This window comes from Amia ocellicauda, chromosome 14 (assembly GCF_036373705.1).
Source record: "Amia ocellicauda isolate fAmiCal2 chromosome 14, fAmiCal2.hap1, whole genome shotgun sequence".
NCBI classification, from domain to species: domain Eukaryota; kingdom Metazoa; phylum Chordata; class Actinopteri; order Amiiformes; family Amiidae; genus Amia; species Amia ocellicauda.
The window spans coordinates 7,660,449-7,678,573 of NC_089863.1; the positions used below are offsets into that span (position 1 = coordinate 7,660,449).

The 18,125-nt window shown below is 39.5% G+C and overlaps 1 protein-coding gene across 1 annotated transcript in view; it reads right to left on the bottom strand.

Moving 5' to 3' along the window:
* Positions 1 to 18,125, bottom strand: part of nlgn2a (neuroligin 2a) — a 172,207-nt gene that overhangs the window by 93,527 nt on the left and 60,555 nt on the right. The window contains exon 2 of the mRNA XM_066722749.1: positions 11,290 to 12,050. Coding sequence (XP_066578846.1) covers positions 11,290 to 11,782 — 493 coding nt within the window. The 5' untranslated portion in view covers positions 11,783 to 12,050. The remainder of the gene's footprint in view (positions 1 to 11,289; positions 12,051 to 18,125) is intronic.

Here is an 18,125-nt window from a genome sequence, read left to right on the forward strand (position 1 = left end):
TGCGTGAAAATCCCAGTAACTGAGCAGATTGTGAAATACTCAGACCGGCCCGTCTGGCACCAACAACCATGCCACGCTCAAAATTGCTTAAATCACCTTTCTTTCCCATTCAGACATTCAGTTTGGAGTTCAGGAGATTGTCTTGACCAGGACCACACCCCTAAATGCATTGAAGCAACTGCCATGTGATTGGTTGGTTAGATAATTGCATTAATGAGAAATTGAACAGGTGTTCCTAATAATCCTTTAGGTGAGTGTATATTATCATGCTTATTAATCCTATATATAACACTTTTTCTCTTGACATTGATTCAGCCCCTCTTGCGTTATCATTTTTTGCACGGAACCGTCCAAACATGCCACAATGTTTTTTTTATCTACCCATTCCCTCATTGAACATTATTGAAATTAATGTAATGAATGCTCAAAACTGGAAGTAATACCGGTTAATGCTGTAGCGTTAGACAAGTGTCACATTTATATGTATGTATTCATTTAACATGTAACTATTTGGGCCAAAGTGTTGCGCAAGTCACTATAATCGCAAACCAGTCAACTGACACGTCCAAGTTGACTTACAGCATGTGTTTTCTTCCATACTGTACATTGATGTGATATGTTTATTATAGTGTAATAAGAATTGAATTTTGCTTCTGCTTGTGTGCGGTGCCAGACCTTCCGGGGTGGGGAGTGGTGGACAGAGTTAAAGGACAGTGTTTTAATAAATGCTAAACTGCCACTTCCTCATCTTCACTGCTTGCCACATCTCATTTCGATCTCACCCTGCAGATTAAATCTCTGAGTTGTTCCATTATGTATTTCTTTCTGTCATCAACACAATCATTTCGCACCGCACCCCTGCTTTTTCATATCTTTCAATTACCTGCCTGAGCTTTCAGGTTAAGTCTGTCTGTACACAGTACTTTCCCTGACAAAACACACCGTGAGGGACAAATACCACATACACACACACGCACACACATGCACGCACACACACACACACACACACACACACTGCGACTGAGCTAGACAAGTACATCAAGGTCTGTGTGCGTTAATAAAATGGGTTCCATTGAGTTCTGTCTGTGCCATACCATCCTCATTTTTTGCAGGAGGGGGGATATGAAAATGCAGTAGGCAACCATTCCTTTCCGAGTCATTATTGCTGTCAGCTTCCTTGAACAGTCGTGTAATCTATGTGTCAGTTTAGTAAAGATTAAACGTTATTGTCTAATGAGTCCATTGTCGTGAGTCTCAACCTGCTGCATGATGCTCTGCAAGCTCAGGTTTTGTGTTGTTGTTGTTTGTCATCTTAGACTGCACATCAACACCACAGATGCTCCCGTTTCTGTGGACATGTTATTTTTTTCCTGACACAGGCTGGTGCTATGATATTTTATGATAGAGGCTATAGAACGGATCCACAGAGATGGAAACCAGCCAAGAAGGTGCGCACAGAACAGATGGGAAGATGGGATGAGAAGCTCAGCTGTCATAACCTGAAAAAATGATGTTGTTAAACAGAAAAAAGTGGAAAAAGCTTGCGGGGGGCCTTCGACCGGACGTGTATGGATAAAGGCTTGTGAACATGATCATGATGAGGACATATATTGTACAGTGGCCTCCACATTTATTCATTCAAAAAGATGATTTAAAAGAAGTAATACAGGTGTGCAAGTATTCCTTCAATTCAAAGAAATACATGTTTTTATAGGTATGAATGTGTCATGTTGTTAGTATTAAAATTGTACACATTTTCAATTATCTGAGCAAAAATAAATGCTTTTACACTTGAATTACTTATATTAAGTAATATTGTTATACTATATCAAGGGGATGAATGAAAGTTGAGGTCACTATGTATATATTCTTTATATATATATATTAATACCGATGTGATATATATATATATACACTCACCTAAAGGATTATTAGGAACACCATACTAATACTGTGTTTGACCCCCTTTCACCTTCAGAACTGCCTTAATTCTACGTGGCATTGATTCAACAAGGTGCTGAAAGCATTCTTTAGAAATGTTGGCCCATATTGATAGGATAGCATCTTGCAGTTGATGGAGATTTGTGGGATGCACATCCAGGGCACGAAGCTACCGTTCCACCACATCCCAAAGATGCTCTATTGGGTTGAGATCTGGTGACTGTGGGGGCCAGTTTAGTACAGTGAACTCATTGTCATGTTCAAGAAACCAATTTGAAATGATTCAACCTTTGTGACATGGTGCATTATCCTGCTGGAAGTAGCCATCAGAGGATGGGTACATGGTGGTCATAAAGGGATGGACATGGTCAGAAACAATGCTCAGGTAGGCCGTGGCATTTAAACAATGCCCAATTGGCACTAAGGGGCCTAAAGTGTGCCAAGAAAACATCCCCCACACCATTACACCACCACCACCAGCCTGCACAGTGGTAACAAGGCATGATGGATCCATGTTCTCATTCTGTTTACGCCAAATTCTGACTCTACCATCTGAATGTCTCAACAGAAATCGAGACTCATCAGACCAGGCAACATTTTTCCAGTCTTCAACTGTCCAATTTTGGTGAGCTTGTGCAAATTGTAGCCTCTTTTTCCTATTTGTAGTGGAGATGAGTGGTACCCGGTGGGGTCTTCTGCTGTTGTAGCCCATCCGCCTCAAGGTTGTACGTGTTGTGGCTTCACAAATGCTTTGCTGCATACCTCGGTTGTAACGAGTGGTTATTTCAGTCAAAGTTGCTCTTCTATCAGCTTGAATCAGTCAGCCCATTCTCCTCTGACCTCTAGCATCAACAAGGCATTTTCGCCCACAGGACTGCCGCATACTGGATGTTTTTCCCTTTTCACACCATTCTTTGTAAACCCTAGAAATGGTTGTGCGTGAAAATCCCAGTAACTGAGCAGATTGTGAAATACTCAGACCGGCCCATCTGGCACCAACAACCATGCCACGCTCAAAATTGCTTAAATCACCTTTCTTTCCCATTCAGACATTCAGTTTGGAGTTCAGGAGATTGTCTTGACCAGGACCACACCCCTAAATGCATTGAAGCAACTGCCATGTGATTGGTTGGTTAGATAATTGCATTAATGAGAAATTGAACAGGTGTTCCTAATAATCCTTTAGGTGAGTGTATATATATATATATATATATCACATCGGTATTAAATATATATATATATATATATATATATATATTTATATCTTTGCAATGAGATCGATTATTAGTCTGTGGGCTCTATAGGCAGCTAAATAAACGATAACAACACAAAGTCCTTCTGAAGGAAAGCAATGTAGGCAAATGTCCTCCTCACTAATCTCTGATGCCGGCATTCTCCTGATATCCTGCCAATCACTTTTACTAATACTTTCAGCCAACAACAAAATGCACTTGATGTCCTGTAACCTCTGGTGAGCATCAGAAAGCACATTACCATACGGTGCAGAGTATGGATGGAAATGACAGAGTCACGATGGCCACGTGCCAGGGCAAACGAGGATATGTCAGTGACAGGACGAGACAGGGCGCTAAATGGCTGTGAGCGTGGCCTCGTGTTTGTGGCGGGCCTCTTGGTTCATAAGGGCTTCAGATTCTGCCCCGAGGAATGTGCCCAATCCGCCAATTGCTGATTTATTGAAATGATTACACTGGTGTTTCAAAAGATTCTAATCATGTTGTGAAAAATTGGTTCAGGGGAGCGATGTTTACAAGGCACCAGGCTTTCCTTTGACTAGATGACAACTGAGCCAAAAGGTGAGCCAAGATTAAAAAAACACAGCATTGCATGATTTTGTTTACACGAGGAGGAAGTGTTTATATAGATTTCCATAAATCCTACTTCCTGATTTAAAAACAAAACAATGGGCATCACTCATGCCTGTCATTGCCCAAGATTGAACACAGTTCCCCAAATGGTCAATGCAAGTTCACCTTTAGTTCCCTTAGATGTAATTAAGCGATTTAGTTTGTACTAAAAGCAGTGGTTCCCAATCCTGGCCCTGGGGACCCAATGTCCTGCTAGTTTTTATTCTCTTAATTCCTGAATTGAACTAATAATTTGCCTATTAATTTGCGTATTCATCATTTTAAACCATTGGAGGTGTCAGGTTAAATATAAAAGTATATTAGGCACCCAGATTATCCAACTTGTTGTAAAGCAACTTATTCTAGTTCCATTTAGGTTTCAGTTAATTAATTCAGGGTGCAGTTGGATCAAGACCCCACAGGAAATTGGGTTCCAAGGACCAGGATCGGAAAACACTGACTTCAAGTAATTTCTTAAGCCTCCGATACGATTATATGTCACGTATTTCAATGCTGTTCAAAACAATATTGGAAATGGTAACAGACCATTTAGTTTAGTTCCTTTAGTTCAACTCCTAAATGTCAGACGCCGGGAGCGCGGGTTCTCCTCGAGACGGAGAGGAAGGTTTTCGGGCTGCTGCACACTCGCTCGGACACGTGTGCCCCGTCCGTGCGGAGCCAGAGAGAACCCGGGGCAACAAGCTGATGTCCCGCTTGATGCGGTGATACGGACACTGATAACCCTGGGACTATAACCCCGGGACAGGAGGAGAGTGTCACTGCAACCCCCCACCTCCTCCGTGCAACGACAGCCCTTTACTCGCCTCACTCTATAAATAGTCACTGAAGTGAGCTATTACTAATTCCCTCATTCATGTGCGTTGAAAGGCAAATGCATCTCGGCTTGACGGGAGCTGACAGGAGAATACAGCACATGCTGGAGCCCTGCCAACCTGCCCCTCCCCCTTTAATTCTTCTCTCCCGCACCACCGGGCCCAGGGCTAACTCCTTCAAGGTGCGCAGAGAAGGGTAAACAATGCCCTGATTCTTCCCGTTTGCTCGCATCTCCCTGCTCGGCTCTGAGACGCTGGGATAAAGCCCTTTGCCTGTGTGGCGTTTTTGGGTCGGCTACGGCCAATGAAAGAGTTACCTGATGCACTGGTATTTATTTACTCCTTAACACAGAATAGGGCGAAGAAAAAAGTATGGACCCAGACGGATTGTCCTCCAATTGTGTTCTGAAGTAATGAGATGATAAAAAAAGGACACCAGGACAAGGGGACTCTCTGTCTGGATGGGATACACATCTGTTCAACTCCAAGAAAGTATATCAACATTATAATAACATTATATCTACAAAGTATATACCTTCAACAGCTGGAATCAATATAAAATATGAAATGGGTAGTAATAGATCTGCAAAAACAGATAAAAGCTGATCTTAGTTCCATGCAATGATTCAGAAAGGCCAACGAAACAGTATATACCAGTAAGACCTCGTTTAGGTGTGTTCAGTTTTTATTCCCTCTCTTCAAAATGCAAGGTTTATTTATTATCCAAGCTCATCTGTCACGTCACCACGCTACACAAGTGATATTGCTGTTCTGGAAGCAGTTCAAAGCAGAGCAATAATTTGTGGTCTGAAAGGTATGTCACACGCACAGGCAGATTAAAGAATATCATCCTTTTCATCTTGAACAAAGGCGATAATGTGGGGATTACATAACAATAGCAAAGAGCCTGAAAGTTTGACTCAGTAAACCCAAGACTACATCAAGTTTGAAAAGTGAAATGGCTACCTAAAGACCTGTGGAGAGTGAATATGAATTAAACACTGAAAACAGTGGTATTTACACACAAACAGCTAATGGGATTGACAACTCTTATATTTCAGTTGTCTATCAGTAGCACATTTCCTATAAACCGACATAAGGTATATTAGAATAAAGGTGAATAAATCTGACACAATCCAATTAATTAATGAAATCTAAGGAATGTAAACTGATGAAGAGCTTGATTGGTGGCAGTGGACTGAGTGTAACCCAAACTCTTGGAATATAATATATCAGATTCTATTGCTAAACTTTTGTCAACTTTCAACTATCACACCTTAACAAATAACCGTGTAAACTTTACAGTTTGGTTTACTACTCATACACACTTAAGAATGATCAAAAAAGATTTTGATGAAAGTGTAAAAGCAGTGTAGGAGTTGAACCAGACAGAACAGTACCCAGAGTTATTACAAGTCCCCATTCCTTCACTGGCGGATTTCACATGTGTTTGAAAATGTTTAGCTTAACTTCAGTGTCAAGGGGATTTTACATCACATAATCTTGCATTACATTTCCAAGGTTACACAATCTCAGTGAGTGTAGTTACACATTTTATAAGCACTATAAACACAGAGATTCAAACACACATATTAGAAGAAACAAATTAAACAAATTGGAACAAACATTGAAGCAAAAGGCAAGAGTTGGCAAAGGCATTAATTCATTAATTGTTGCAGAAGGGCTACATAGTTGCATGAATCAAATATAATTAGTTTAATTAGATCATTGGGCACATATAGTGGAGGGCCATGTGTGAAGAATGAATATGCATTCAAATTTGATTCATTTGTTTTAATTAAAACATATATATTGAAAATAAATAAATAATACTAATAGTTTATTTTTCTAATTAGTAAGAGTTCAGTGTGTTTATTTCTTATATTATTACATTGGTGTAGCTGCAGTGGTACCTTAAATTATAGCAATACAATTGTGTAATGTTCTTCCCGCTAGATAAATTGTTCTTATTTACAATTAAGCATCGTTAAAATCTTGAAGAAGTATAGCAGGCCTCACAGATACAGACAATCTATACTAATTGACATGTTAAAGAATAAAAACATTGCAGTAAGACTATTTATCTTTGTGTAAAAATAAATAAATCATCAGGGAAATAAATGGCAGAGATATGTGCTTATGTTAGAAAATCGATGATAGACATAATACATATCATTCAATCCTTCAATATGTCTATTTCAATAATAAAATATGATGTGTGTTTGTGTAAAGTGTAAAGGTAAACAAACAAACAAACATCATATTTTTAATCAGAAAACTCTCATATATCTCATGAATTAAAATAAAAGTTGCTTCTCAAACAATGAACACCAGACGTAAAGGCCGTTTTGGAGGGCATCAAAAGCAGGTATTGAAATCCAACATCTTCTGACTTCAGGTGTGAGGTCATATTTTCAAGATCTCCCTCTAAAAACTATGGAGTATCCTTAGGAATATCACTGCTGTAAAGATATACTTCATATTAATTACTAAAACAGCCAGGAGACATTTTAGGGCTCTATCAAAAACAAAATATTACATTGAAATGGTAAACGATCTGACGTAAGTGGTAGGCTAGTTTTATCCAGCCATGTCACATAAACCATCTGAGCTAGTGGATTCATGGAAATAAGTTAGTATTTGAACAGAGATAATACATTGAGCAAAAAAATGAAAATAAATATCTGAAAGAAATAAGAGTGTATATATATGTATATGCACCATCATACAACCAAACCTATGTAAATAAGTACCACACAATGTAAAATATGTGTTTATTTACCAAATCACCTAAAAAGTATATAGGCTGTAAACAGCGGAGTGTGCACAATATTTAAATCAACAACAACAGCCATGTATAAATGGATCGATGCCAGGTGTACCCTACCATGCTGGTTTTTGTTCCAACCGAGCTCTCAAATACTTAATTGAACCTTAAATGAAGTAACAAACTGCTTGGATTTGACTTTTCAAATTGTGTAATAAAAGAGTTGGGTCTTTAATAAGTTCTTTATACAATTCTATACTTAACTTAAAACCCCTACTGTTTAAAATAATTAAAAGGCTCTGATTTAGGAAATTGTTAGTTCATGTGGGTTTCAATTAAGTAATTGAGAGCTCAGTTGGAACACAAACCAGCAGGGTAGGGGGTCCCCCGGGACCAGTGTTGGGAACCCCTGATCTATACTGGTATAAACATGATGATACAGACCTGTATGGTCTAAGTAACAGAAAGTTTCATATAAATGTGTTAATAAAGCCTAGCCTACCATGGCAACAACTCCATTCACACAGACATAACAGAAACATGGTCATGGTAGGTTGACAATCATAAACAGCACAACCTATGTTCAAAGTGATCACATACCTGCATGCACTTATTGATTTGGGCACAGATAATCCAGCTTCAGAAACCTCTTTTATACACTTTCTCTATATGAAACATTATATTATTGTTTGTATAATGTACAGACAAGATCAGCAGAGATGATGGGAAAAAATAATCCAAGAAGAAAGACTTCTGATAGCACCTTTTTGCAGATGACTTCCGATTAAAATACTGGGAAAGGAGAGTTGGGTTCAGGCATCGGAGACAGCTTTTCCTTCCCGTTACAGATTTACGTTCCTGTGAGTATCGTTTGAATGCCGTCTCTGTTGCTTACGTTTTACACAACCAACTGGTCTTCTGATTGTATCGACCATGTGATGTGACACAACATGACACATCAATTTCTTGATTGGTTGGTAATAATAAAACACCTTCAAGGAGACCAATGTGTGCAGACCCAGAAACGTGTTAAAACATGTACTAAAAAAAACTCGTATGAAGTCTACACTCCTCTTTGATGTTGGACTTTGCTCAATAAACTTGTTTTTTACACACACAGATGTATTCAATTATTTTCTATAGTGTCATGAAACCATGCTTCCCAAGCTCTGTGCCATAAAGGAAAGACAGCTGAGATTTATCTCAATACAATGGACCTACATCCCTGTTATGCCTACAAGATTTGCAGTACATGGTAAGCTTTGAGACTACAAATGTATTTTAATTATAATCAGAGCTCCAGATTGCTTAAGTAAGTTTTTATTTTTGTTTACAATCCAGTGTTGATATTGCTGTGATGGTGAGTATTATTATTGCAGATGACATCTCAGTAGTGAAAGTGCCAAAAAAGATATGAAGAATTGTATACTTTATGCATGCGCTTTTAGGTAGTTGTTATTATTATTGTTGTTGTTGTTGTTTTGCATGATAAGGCTACCCACCACACATTTTATGGTTTTGCATGCCCTATATTCTAAGGGACACACATTAATATATTGTCACCACAGTGCTGAGGTTTACAGTTTCTGAAATGCACCTAATCTAAGCCAGCGAGGACTTAGGTATCCCAAGAGACTGATGAGGTAAAATTCCAGGGAATCGTATTAATATAATGAAACGATACCAAAGTCCACGGCCAAGAGAAGACTTACCAAGCTAAGCCATATCCTCTGAGAGCAGTTACTCTCCGTGCTCGCATCGAGAGGATGAATAGATAATCTCTGGTGACTAAGATTGATGAACACTATTTTATTATCGGGCTGATTCTATCACACGTGGGCTGCAGCAGGAGCGAGAGCAGAATAGAAGAACCGAAAATCAGAGTCTAAGAGTTACAAATGAAGGCGATACAGCACATTTGTTTCACCGCCGAGTTTATAAACCCCTTTTTCTTCGGCAGTCATAGTGTTGTCTAGAGAAGTCTAGGACGAAATTAATGTCTACAGGAGGTCTGTAGACAAAAGCAGGATATTAAAGGAATGTTTCTTATAAATGGGCAATCGAGACGGGTATGTTTTTCATGAGTTCTTCGCGTCTCCCTGGTGCATACTGTGAGCAGATTTTTTCTTCGAGCGCTATAAAAGAAAGTGCATCATTCTCCATCTCTGACACATCCTGTTGAAAGCGTAGGATTTCAAATTGAGTTATAGCCAGCTCTAATGACTAGCTAATTATCATTGTGGCTCAGGTTACAAAACAGCATTACCAATATATCATTAGGTATCATCATGGAAACGTTTAAGATTAAGATTATTTGCAAATAAAATTCTATGATTCACATAATACACTGAAAAGATATATGCAAAAAGAAAATAAGATGTATGTATATAACACTGTTTTCCTAATGTTTGTTGGCAGTAGTGGATTTATTTGTCTGACATGAGTGTGCGATCTGCACCTGCTTAGCCTCGAACAATCGTGCACAGCCATGCACCGAGCAGACGCGGCACCTGTGTGGGATTGAGGCAAGCGCCCCTCGATGGGCCGCCCGCTTCAGCAGCAGATCTCAGCGGCGTGACTGGGGAGAGGCCTCGCTGACATGCGTTTATTAAAAGACCAAAGAGAGATAGAACAGTTTGAAAAACATGGCTTTGAGAAAGAGGAGCAGAAGAACCGCAGGATGTCGAACACACCTGTGCTTTTTGGGATGCACGCAGCTGGCGGAGGCTGCGGTTTCCAATATATTAGCACAGACACCTGCACAACAGAGCTACAACCTGACTTCAGAGAAGACACGGAGAGAGCAAGTTCTTTCTCCGCATGCAGGCATCCTAGAGTTTGCGGGACTGAGGGTGAAACGTGGGGCAAAGATTACTAACTTGAATCTATACAACCCATTGATTTCAGCGATGTTTTGTTTTGGTTCTTGATTGGAATCGGTGAAACGATGATGATTTGTGTTCATCTTTGTGCAGATTTTGTAGACTGCCTCTGTATTCCCTGTCTGAACTCTTTGGGTTATTACTTGAGTACTAAAATGACAGAAGGGGTGTTAAATACTCTGGATGAATTCACCAAAATAGTCCCACGGGAAAGGAGGGACACGGGTACGGGTCTAATAAAGGAGAGCAGCATTGACAAGTCAAAAACTGTCCTTCAGTGGGGGTCTACTAAAACCCCACATGAGGACAGCTGGCATAGTCAGTGCTGGCTCTGAGTTACAAAACTGTCAACTGTAATGGAACCAAAATGTGTATGAAAACATGGCGGGAAAAAATGATAAAATGAATAAACAAATAGTTAAATAACATAAAGAGTACCTTCTTATACAGTTTTAATGTAAACATACACTGATTAACAAGAGGAAAGTATAAATTTGTATACCTTGATGTATCCTACTGGGGTATAATATTACCTTATGGAAAATTATTAAATGACACATGAGTTGATACATATCCATGCAAAACAGAAACATAAAAACCTCCTATCCATCACCTGTCTATATTAATGTATATCAGACAGGAAAAGTAAAATGTGTGTAAAACAATATAAATCAGTAAATACGTTTTGTGTTTTCTAAAATGTGTTATCTAAAAAGACTATTATTCATGTTATGCAGTTAAAAGAAAAACATATAGTATACTAAAGCAAGGAAAACATTTGGTTTCTGTAAGAGGTTTAGTTTGACATGCAGTAGAGCTTTTCTTGATTTGTGCCACTTATTTGAGTAAATCTTGTATTAAATGAAATATATATATATACTTCCACTTGGGAGACAAAAAAGATAGAAGTTTTGGTTAAATGGCAGTAAATCTGCCAATCTGCGTTTGGGCATATGATTAAAAATGCTACGTAACCTCTCGTGGAAGTGAAATCAACTTACCATCTTCTGTTGGCACGTAGACGTTCAGGTAAAGGCAATCCTCACTCTGGTTCTGGATGTACCCGGCCACAATGTCCAGGTTGTCCGTGAACCACACCGGCAGCATGATCTCTGGCAGCACCCCGTGGATGTTTTGCGGGCAGACGTGGGCGAACTGTGTGGCGTTGCGTACATCGGGCCAGGAACCCGGGGCCTCGGGCGGCTGGAACCTCCTGTCCCCGACAGGAGGGGTGGCGTATGGCACGCCGAGATACTGCTCCACGGGCCCCAGGATCTCATTGTTGAGGTCCTTCTTTATTCCCCGTAGCTTGCCATAATTGGTGGTCACCATGGGATATTTCCCACTGCTGCCACCACCGTCGCTCTTCTGGCACGAGGTCAGTGCCAGCCTGAGAGCCAGCCCCAGGAGCCACACCAGGCAGGTGTCGGACATTCTTCGGGGACACGATTTGGCCAATCCGACTCGGCACTCGGGGACTGGAAAAAGGTACATCTTGAAAGGGTGGGATATGGTATGTGCTACTAGTACTACTACAAAAGAAAAACACACGAAAGTGTATAACTGCAGTCTTCAGAAGAAAAATAAAATTGTCCTTAGCAGGAAGGATGTGGGGTTGTTCTCTCTGTTTATTTCAGATCTGGCACCACTCGGCTGTACAGAACCGATCTGCCTTCGCCACTCTGTTTCGTTCCATCTTCCCGTGCGACCATCATTCGATTGCCAATGGTTGTCCCCTACTCCATCGAACAGCGTTCCCCCTCTGAAAAGCAACATAAGGAGACAAAGTCAGACAATCAGAGGACGATCTTACTTCTTTCTTGGAAAGGACGATGCTTCCTTTCCAACACATTCTAGTATGACTTAATTTTATACAAAGTTGGGAAGGTCAATTTAATATCTAATTAATTCACTGGTCCGCTTATGTTCTGCAAATATAAGCAAGTAGATAAATAAACACACAATTACAATGATATACGTGTTACGAGTCGGGGGGATATGATTTAGGATCGAAATCACTCTGAAATAACCTCACAAGGTCAATGACCTTCTTTTTCATTGATCATTTCAGCATATGTCCACAATTCACTAAAATAATGCAATTAAAATAATGAAAACCTTGCTGGAGTCCTATGTTTTTGTATTCGATAGTGCTTCTACAAATGAGCTCTCATCCTCCTTTTTTACACATACGTGAGGAGACAAAGACAACATCGTAATATATTGTATAGGTGTAGCTGCAGGTTTTCACACCTTTAATTTGGCAGCAATGCAGGTGGACAGTTCAAATACTACTCTCATTAAATACTAATACTAAATACTAATTAACATTAGAGGTCTGACAGATTCTATTTGATTGGCTTTATATTTATATATTATTATTTCACAAGTCGTTATCAGATACAGCTTTTTGGCAATCCTGATAAATCCTTGGTTATTATGAACATTTATGCTGGAACCAACATGGTCCTACAGGTTTTGATGTTAACACCGTTTCAATATTGGCAATGGTCTGAGAATAACACACATTTTAAAAGTTTCCCTGGCTAGAGAATGTATGCTCCAAGACCATTTTAAAACTGCTTCTGTTATTAAATGTAAGAACATTTTACATGTAAACCAAGAAATGAAAAGAAATTAATATCAGGATTATGTTTCTCTAAGTAAAGTATAAATCAGATATCAGCTCATGCTAACCTTGACTTCTGACCCGAGGGAGGTTTTTCTAGAAAATGTTCGACTATTATGACTCTTATTTATCATTCAGCATTTTAACATTGAGCCTCTTCTTCTTCTTCTTCTTCTTCTTCTTCTTCTTCTTCTTCTTCTTATTTTTATTATGAAGATGACAATGAGTGATCTTTGGAGAGCACACTCTCAGAACATTTCAGCACAGAACCAGAAGGAGTATTCAATATCAGTCATTCATGCCTGGTCTCTAGAGACGTCCTCACACTGATTCTCGTGGCTCGTTGGCGCAGCTCATTTACTTTGGTTAAATTGCTCATTGATTGCTGGGGAGCTGAGCTGGCTGCTCCAGCATTGATCTTTCATTACGGCCACAGAAGATGCTGAAATTGGTCACCGAACATCACAGCAACTGGCTGTCGCCATCGCATTTCCTGCTTCTCAGCATCGCTTCTGAGAAACGCTAAGTGTCACGTCGGCTCTGGTTAGTATGGCCTGAGTAAGTGCCAGAGGAGGAAGTTCACAGTGCGCCATCGACGAGGGTAGTTGAAATGAAATCGACAAGTCATTATAATAAAGAATTCACAAGTGCATACACAGGATACGTGAAATGTATGCTTTAATAACAGTATTTATTTCTAAAGTGTAACCGTAAGACTGTAAAATACGCCACACTCAGAACCACCAACTATCCAGACCCCTGGTAAAAAATAAACTAAAACCAGTTATTAAAAATATTCATTTTGCAAGGAGCAAATAGGAGCAATATTACATTTTGGGTATCCATGGAAACCCATACCTTATCACGTTTGAGCTGCTTGATGTAGCGACTGACACAGGAACAGTCCACAAAATCCTGCCACTTAAATCCTGCAGGAATCTCTAAATTCGCTACTATGCTTTCCACATCATGGTTTGGTAGATGAGCTATTAAATCAATTGAACAATACATTAAACACTACTCTAGGCATAGTAGCACCAATAAGAGCCAGAGTAATTAAACCAAAAATTGCTCACCACGGCATAACAACCTACCTTGCTTGCTTAAAATAGATTGACGGAAATGTGAACGTAAATGGAGCGCTACAAAATTAGAAGTCTTCTGCATGGTGTGGAATGATAATGCTCTTGGCTATAAGCAAGCTCTATCCTCCGCTTGGTCTGTCTACTATTCTTAAGAGTCTTACACACACAAAACAATAGAGACACAAAATTAACCGCTTCTTTTGAACACCACAGCCTCGCTAACCAATCAGTTCTCAGAGGTCGTCCTGGACCACTACCAACTGTGACGACTGCATGGATTATTCAATAGCAAAGTCGCTGACATTAGAAAGCAGATAGGAACCAAAACAAATTAAAAAAACATGAGCACATGAGCTTCCCTTCACTGGCTCCCAGTATGGTACAGGACAGATTTAAAGTCCTCCTACAAGCATTTAAAGCACTAAAGGGACTTCTCCACCCTATTTAAAGAAACTCCTTATTGAGTACAGGTCGGGCACTACATTCCCTGAAAGCTGGTGATCCCCAAAAAACTATGGAAACCACAGGTGGCAGAGGACTTAGTTAAATGGTCCCTGTACTGTATCTATATAACTGAAAAGTTTCACGTTCACTGCTTCAAAACTAGAGGAGAAGAAAATGATCAAAGAATAGACAGAAATTTGAATTATAAGAAGAAAAAGAAGAAAGACCCGATACTAGATCAAAATGTCCGCACCCCACGCAGACACAATAATAAAGTGTGGCCTAGCCAGTGTGGCACAACACAAGAACATAGCAATATGTGTCAGATCCCAATTGTATATCGCAGTATTAAATACACAACAGAGCAGTAAGTGCAAATGGATTGTGGAAACAAGGTCTTGGGACCTTGGGAAAGACTGGTGGCAGCAGCCATTTTGGCTCCACCACACAGGCAGGAATGGAGCCAGAGTCATAATGACTGCTACCACCAGGTTTCCCCACAGTCCTACAATCCACAGTTAAGGCACATAAACACTTAGAAAAAAGAAAAAAGAAAGAAAGGAGGTGTAAAGAAATACCACAGCTTCACAGTAGATATTGCCCCATCGGGATTGAGTTAACTATTTAAGTTAAGTTTTAAAACTGATGGGGCCACTGTTCAAGCTATTTTTTTCTGTATAATTATTAAATAATACCAGGGTCATTTAGTTTTTCTAAATATAATCTATGTAGTAGTAATAACAATGGCCATAACACTGGCAATAAAACAAGCTACTGATGATAATGTACTAATTTCAATAATTATTTCATATTCATTATTTTTTACATGTTGACACACTCATTTATAAGTTCCTACATTTGTTTTCTCTCTTTCAACAGTTGCAGATTTTCCATAATTCATCTGACTTTTTGACAACCTCTTCTCCTGAAGCAGAAAGTTCCTGAGTTTTTCGTTTCTTTACCTTTTTCAACCTGTTGGGATTTGACAAGCCATTGCCTTTACAGTCTGGTGGATGACTACATCATATGAACGCGCCAATTGCCTTTACATAATATTATTGCTTAAGGTGATCATCGCATTATTTACAGTGACGGTTCTTTTACTAAAAACCTGGCACAGATAGATAACAGGCTATTTTAGAAACATTTAATCAATAATGTATATAAAGCTGAAACGACAGATTTGTACTGGACAATAAATTAAAATGATTGTGTATGAATAGAGATAGCAATAGAATTATTAGTAAAATAACGAGAAAATGTACATTGTTTCGCATTTGTTGAATTTTACAAGGTTCAATTAAGAGCAGCCAGCAATATTCCTGATCTCAGAAAAAAGTTACACACATCAATTGGAGAAAAGTATTATTATAATGATGAAGATAGTTGACCTAGCTACTCCAAATATTAAAAGGCCTTGATGAACCAAATCCAAAAGTCTTCAAGGGGGTCACTGGCTCAAAGTAAAAAGTAGGGAGTGAAAATATGTTTTGCACAAATGGTTGTATTAGTCTAGAACACTTGTCAATCACATTATAATGTAGTTCTAATTTTAATAATAAAATGTCCTATATTACAATCAGATACTAAAATTGAAAAAAAAAAAGTCAATAGCCAATGAAAGGGAAAACTGATGGCTAAGGGGAGGGATTAGGTCACCCAATGATTGCCTTCCACTGTCAAAAGGTCAAGGGCCAGTATGCTGCAGACACTATTGTCAGCCAAATCTATCTCTAAGCAGCTTAGACAGCGATACTGCCAATGTCAACCATGACCTTTCCAGGGTGACAGCTGGATGGTTTTCACAGCCAGGCCAGGGATCATTCAAAGATGAATATGCAGCCAGATCGGGTTTTGAATTTCTAGTCTACTAATGTCACTTGGGGATAAATTAATTAAAATGTTTGTTGTTTAATTCATGCATGTTTAAAATATATATGTTGATCCACACCCTTGATGCATGATTAGATATTTTACTAGAAGAAATGCAAGCGCAATCAATATATTTTGCATCCTCCTCCTTGGTCTTTGATGACACTCAGAAGACACTTCCTATAGTCTTTTATAAGGTTCTGGTCCTTCTCAGGAGAGCGTTTAGACAACTCCTCCTGGTAGAATTTCTCCCAGCTCCCTCTGATTTCTTGGTTTCATTTGTGAACTCATTTTCTTCATTCAAACCACAGATGTCCTATCAGATTTAGTTGTGGATATTGTGAGGGTCATTTGAGAATGATTTTGTGTTCTCTAAACCATCTCTTTGTAGACCGCTTGCTTTGGTTCATGATCATTCTGACACCTAGCAGATGAAATTCAATGTGGACAAGTGCAAGGTATTACATGCAGGTAACAAAAATGTCCACTATAATTACACTATGGGAGGAATAGAACAAGATGAAGTAACGCATGAGAAAGACCTAGGAGTCTATGTGGACTCCTCACTTTCCCCATCCAAACAATGTGGGGAAGCAATAAAAAAGGCAAACAGGATGCTAGGGTATATTGTCAAAAGTGTAGAATTTAAAACAAGGGCAGTAATGTTAAGACTGTACAATGCACTAGTTAGAGCTCATCTGGATACTGTGGACAGTTCTGGGTTCCACACTTCAAGAAAGATATCGCTGCTCTAGAGGCAGTTCAGAGGAGAGCAACCAGACTTATTCCAGGTCTGAAGGGAATGTCCTACTGAGAGACTGAGGGAACTGAACCTTTTCACCCTTGGACAGAGGAGACTACGTGGGGACTTGATCCAAGTCTTCAAAATCATGATGGGCATCGACCACATCAAACCAGAGGAGCTTTTCCAGATCAGCGTGGAAGGCATTCAAGACAGAAAACAGGAGACACTTCTTCACACAGAGAGTCATCACAATCTGGAACAAACTCCCCAGTGATGTGGTTGAAGCCGACAATTTGTGAACATTAAAAAATAGGCTGGACGTGATCCTTAGATCACTTAGTTATTAATGGACATCAAACGAGCACAATGGATTAAATGGCCTCCTCTCATTTGTAAACTTTCTTATGCTAGAATGTCTATTTTTGACTAAGCTTGAGCTGGAGGGAACCAGGTTGTTGGCCAATATGTCCTGGTACATGCTTCAATCCATCTTTCCCTTGATTCTAGCGAGGGCAGCAGGACCAGAAGATGTAAAACAACCCAAACACAACACAGATCCACCTCTATGTCTGTGAGAGTTGATGTTCTCAACATGAGCTTCACCTTCTCAGTGCCAAACATAACGCTGAGCAGCATGTCCATGAAGCTCGACTTTCCACTCATCCGACTATAAATAATGGTCCCAAGTGTCACTGAGATGCAGTTTGAGTTCTTTTTGTATTGTGCCATCAGAAGATACTTCTTCTATGCCATCAACACAAGATTCATGTGGCCAATGTTGAGCAGTACTTTTTGAGCCATTGGTTCCTGATGATGCCTGACTCTCCTAGAAATTTCTGACTGATAGTCTTGAGTTGGAGTTTACTTCACAAATCTCTTTTCTCACAGCACCTAGTGGTCATATGTTCTTGAGTCCTCTTCCTGGCCAGGTAGTGATTGTTCCAGTAGATTCAAGTTCTGGATGATGGCCGTTGTAGTGGAAACCTGGCAGCTTCAGCTGTTTATGATTTATTTTTTATAGCCATCACCCAACTTCTGGACCTACTCTTTTGCCTCCGATTG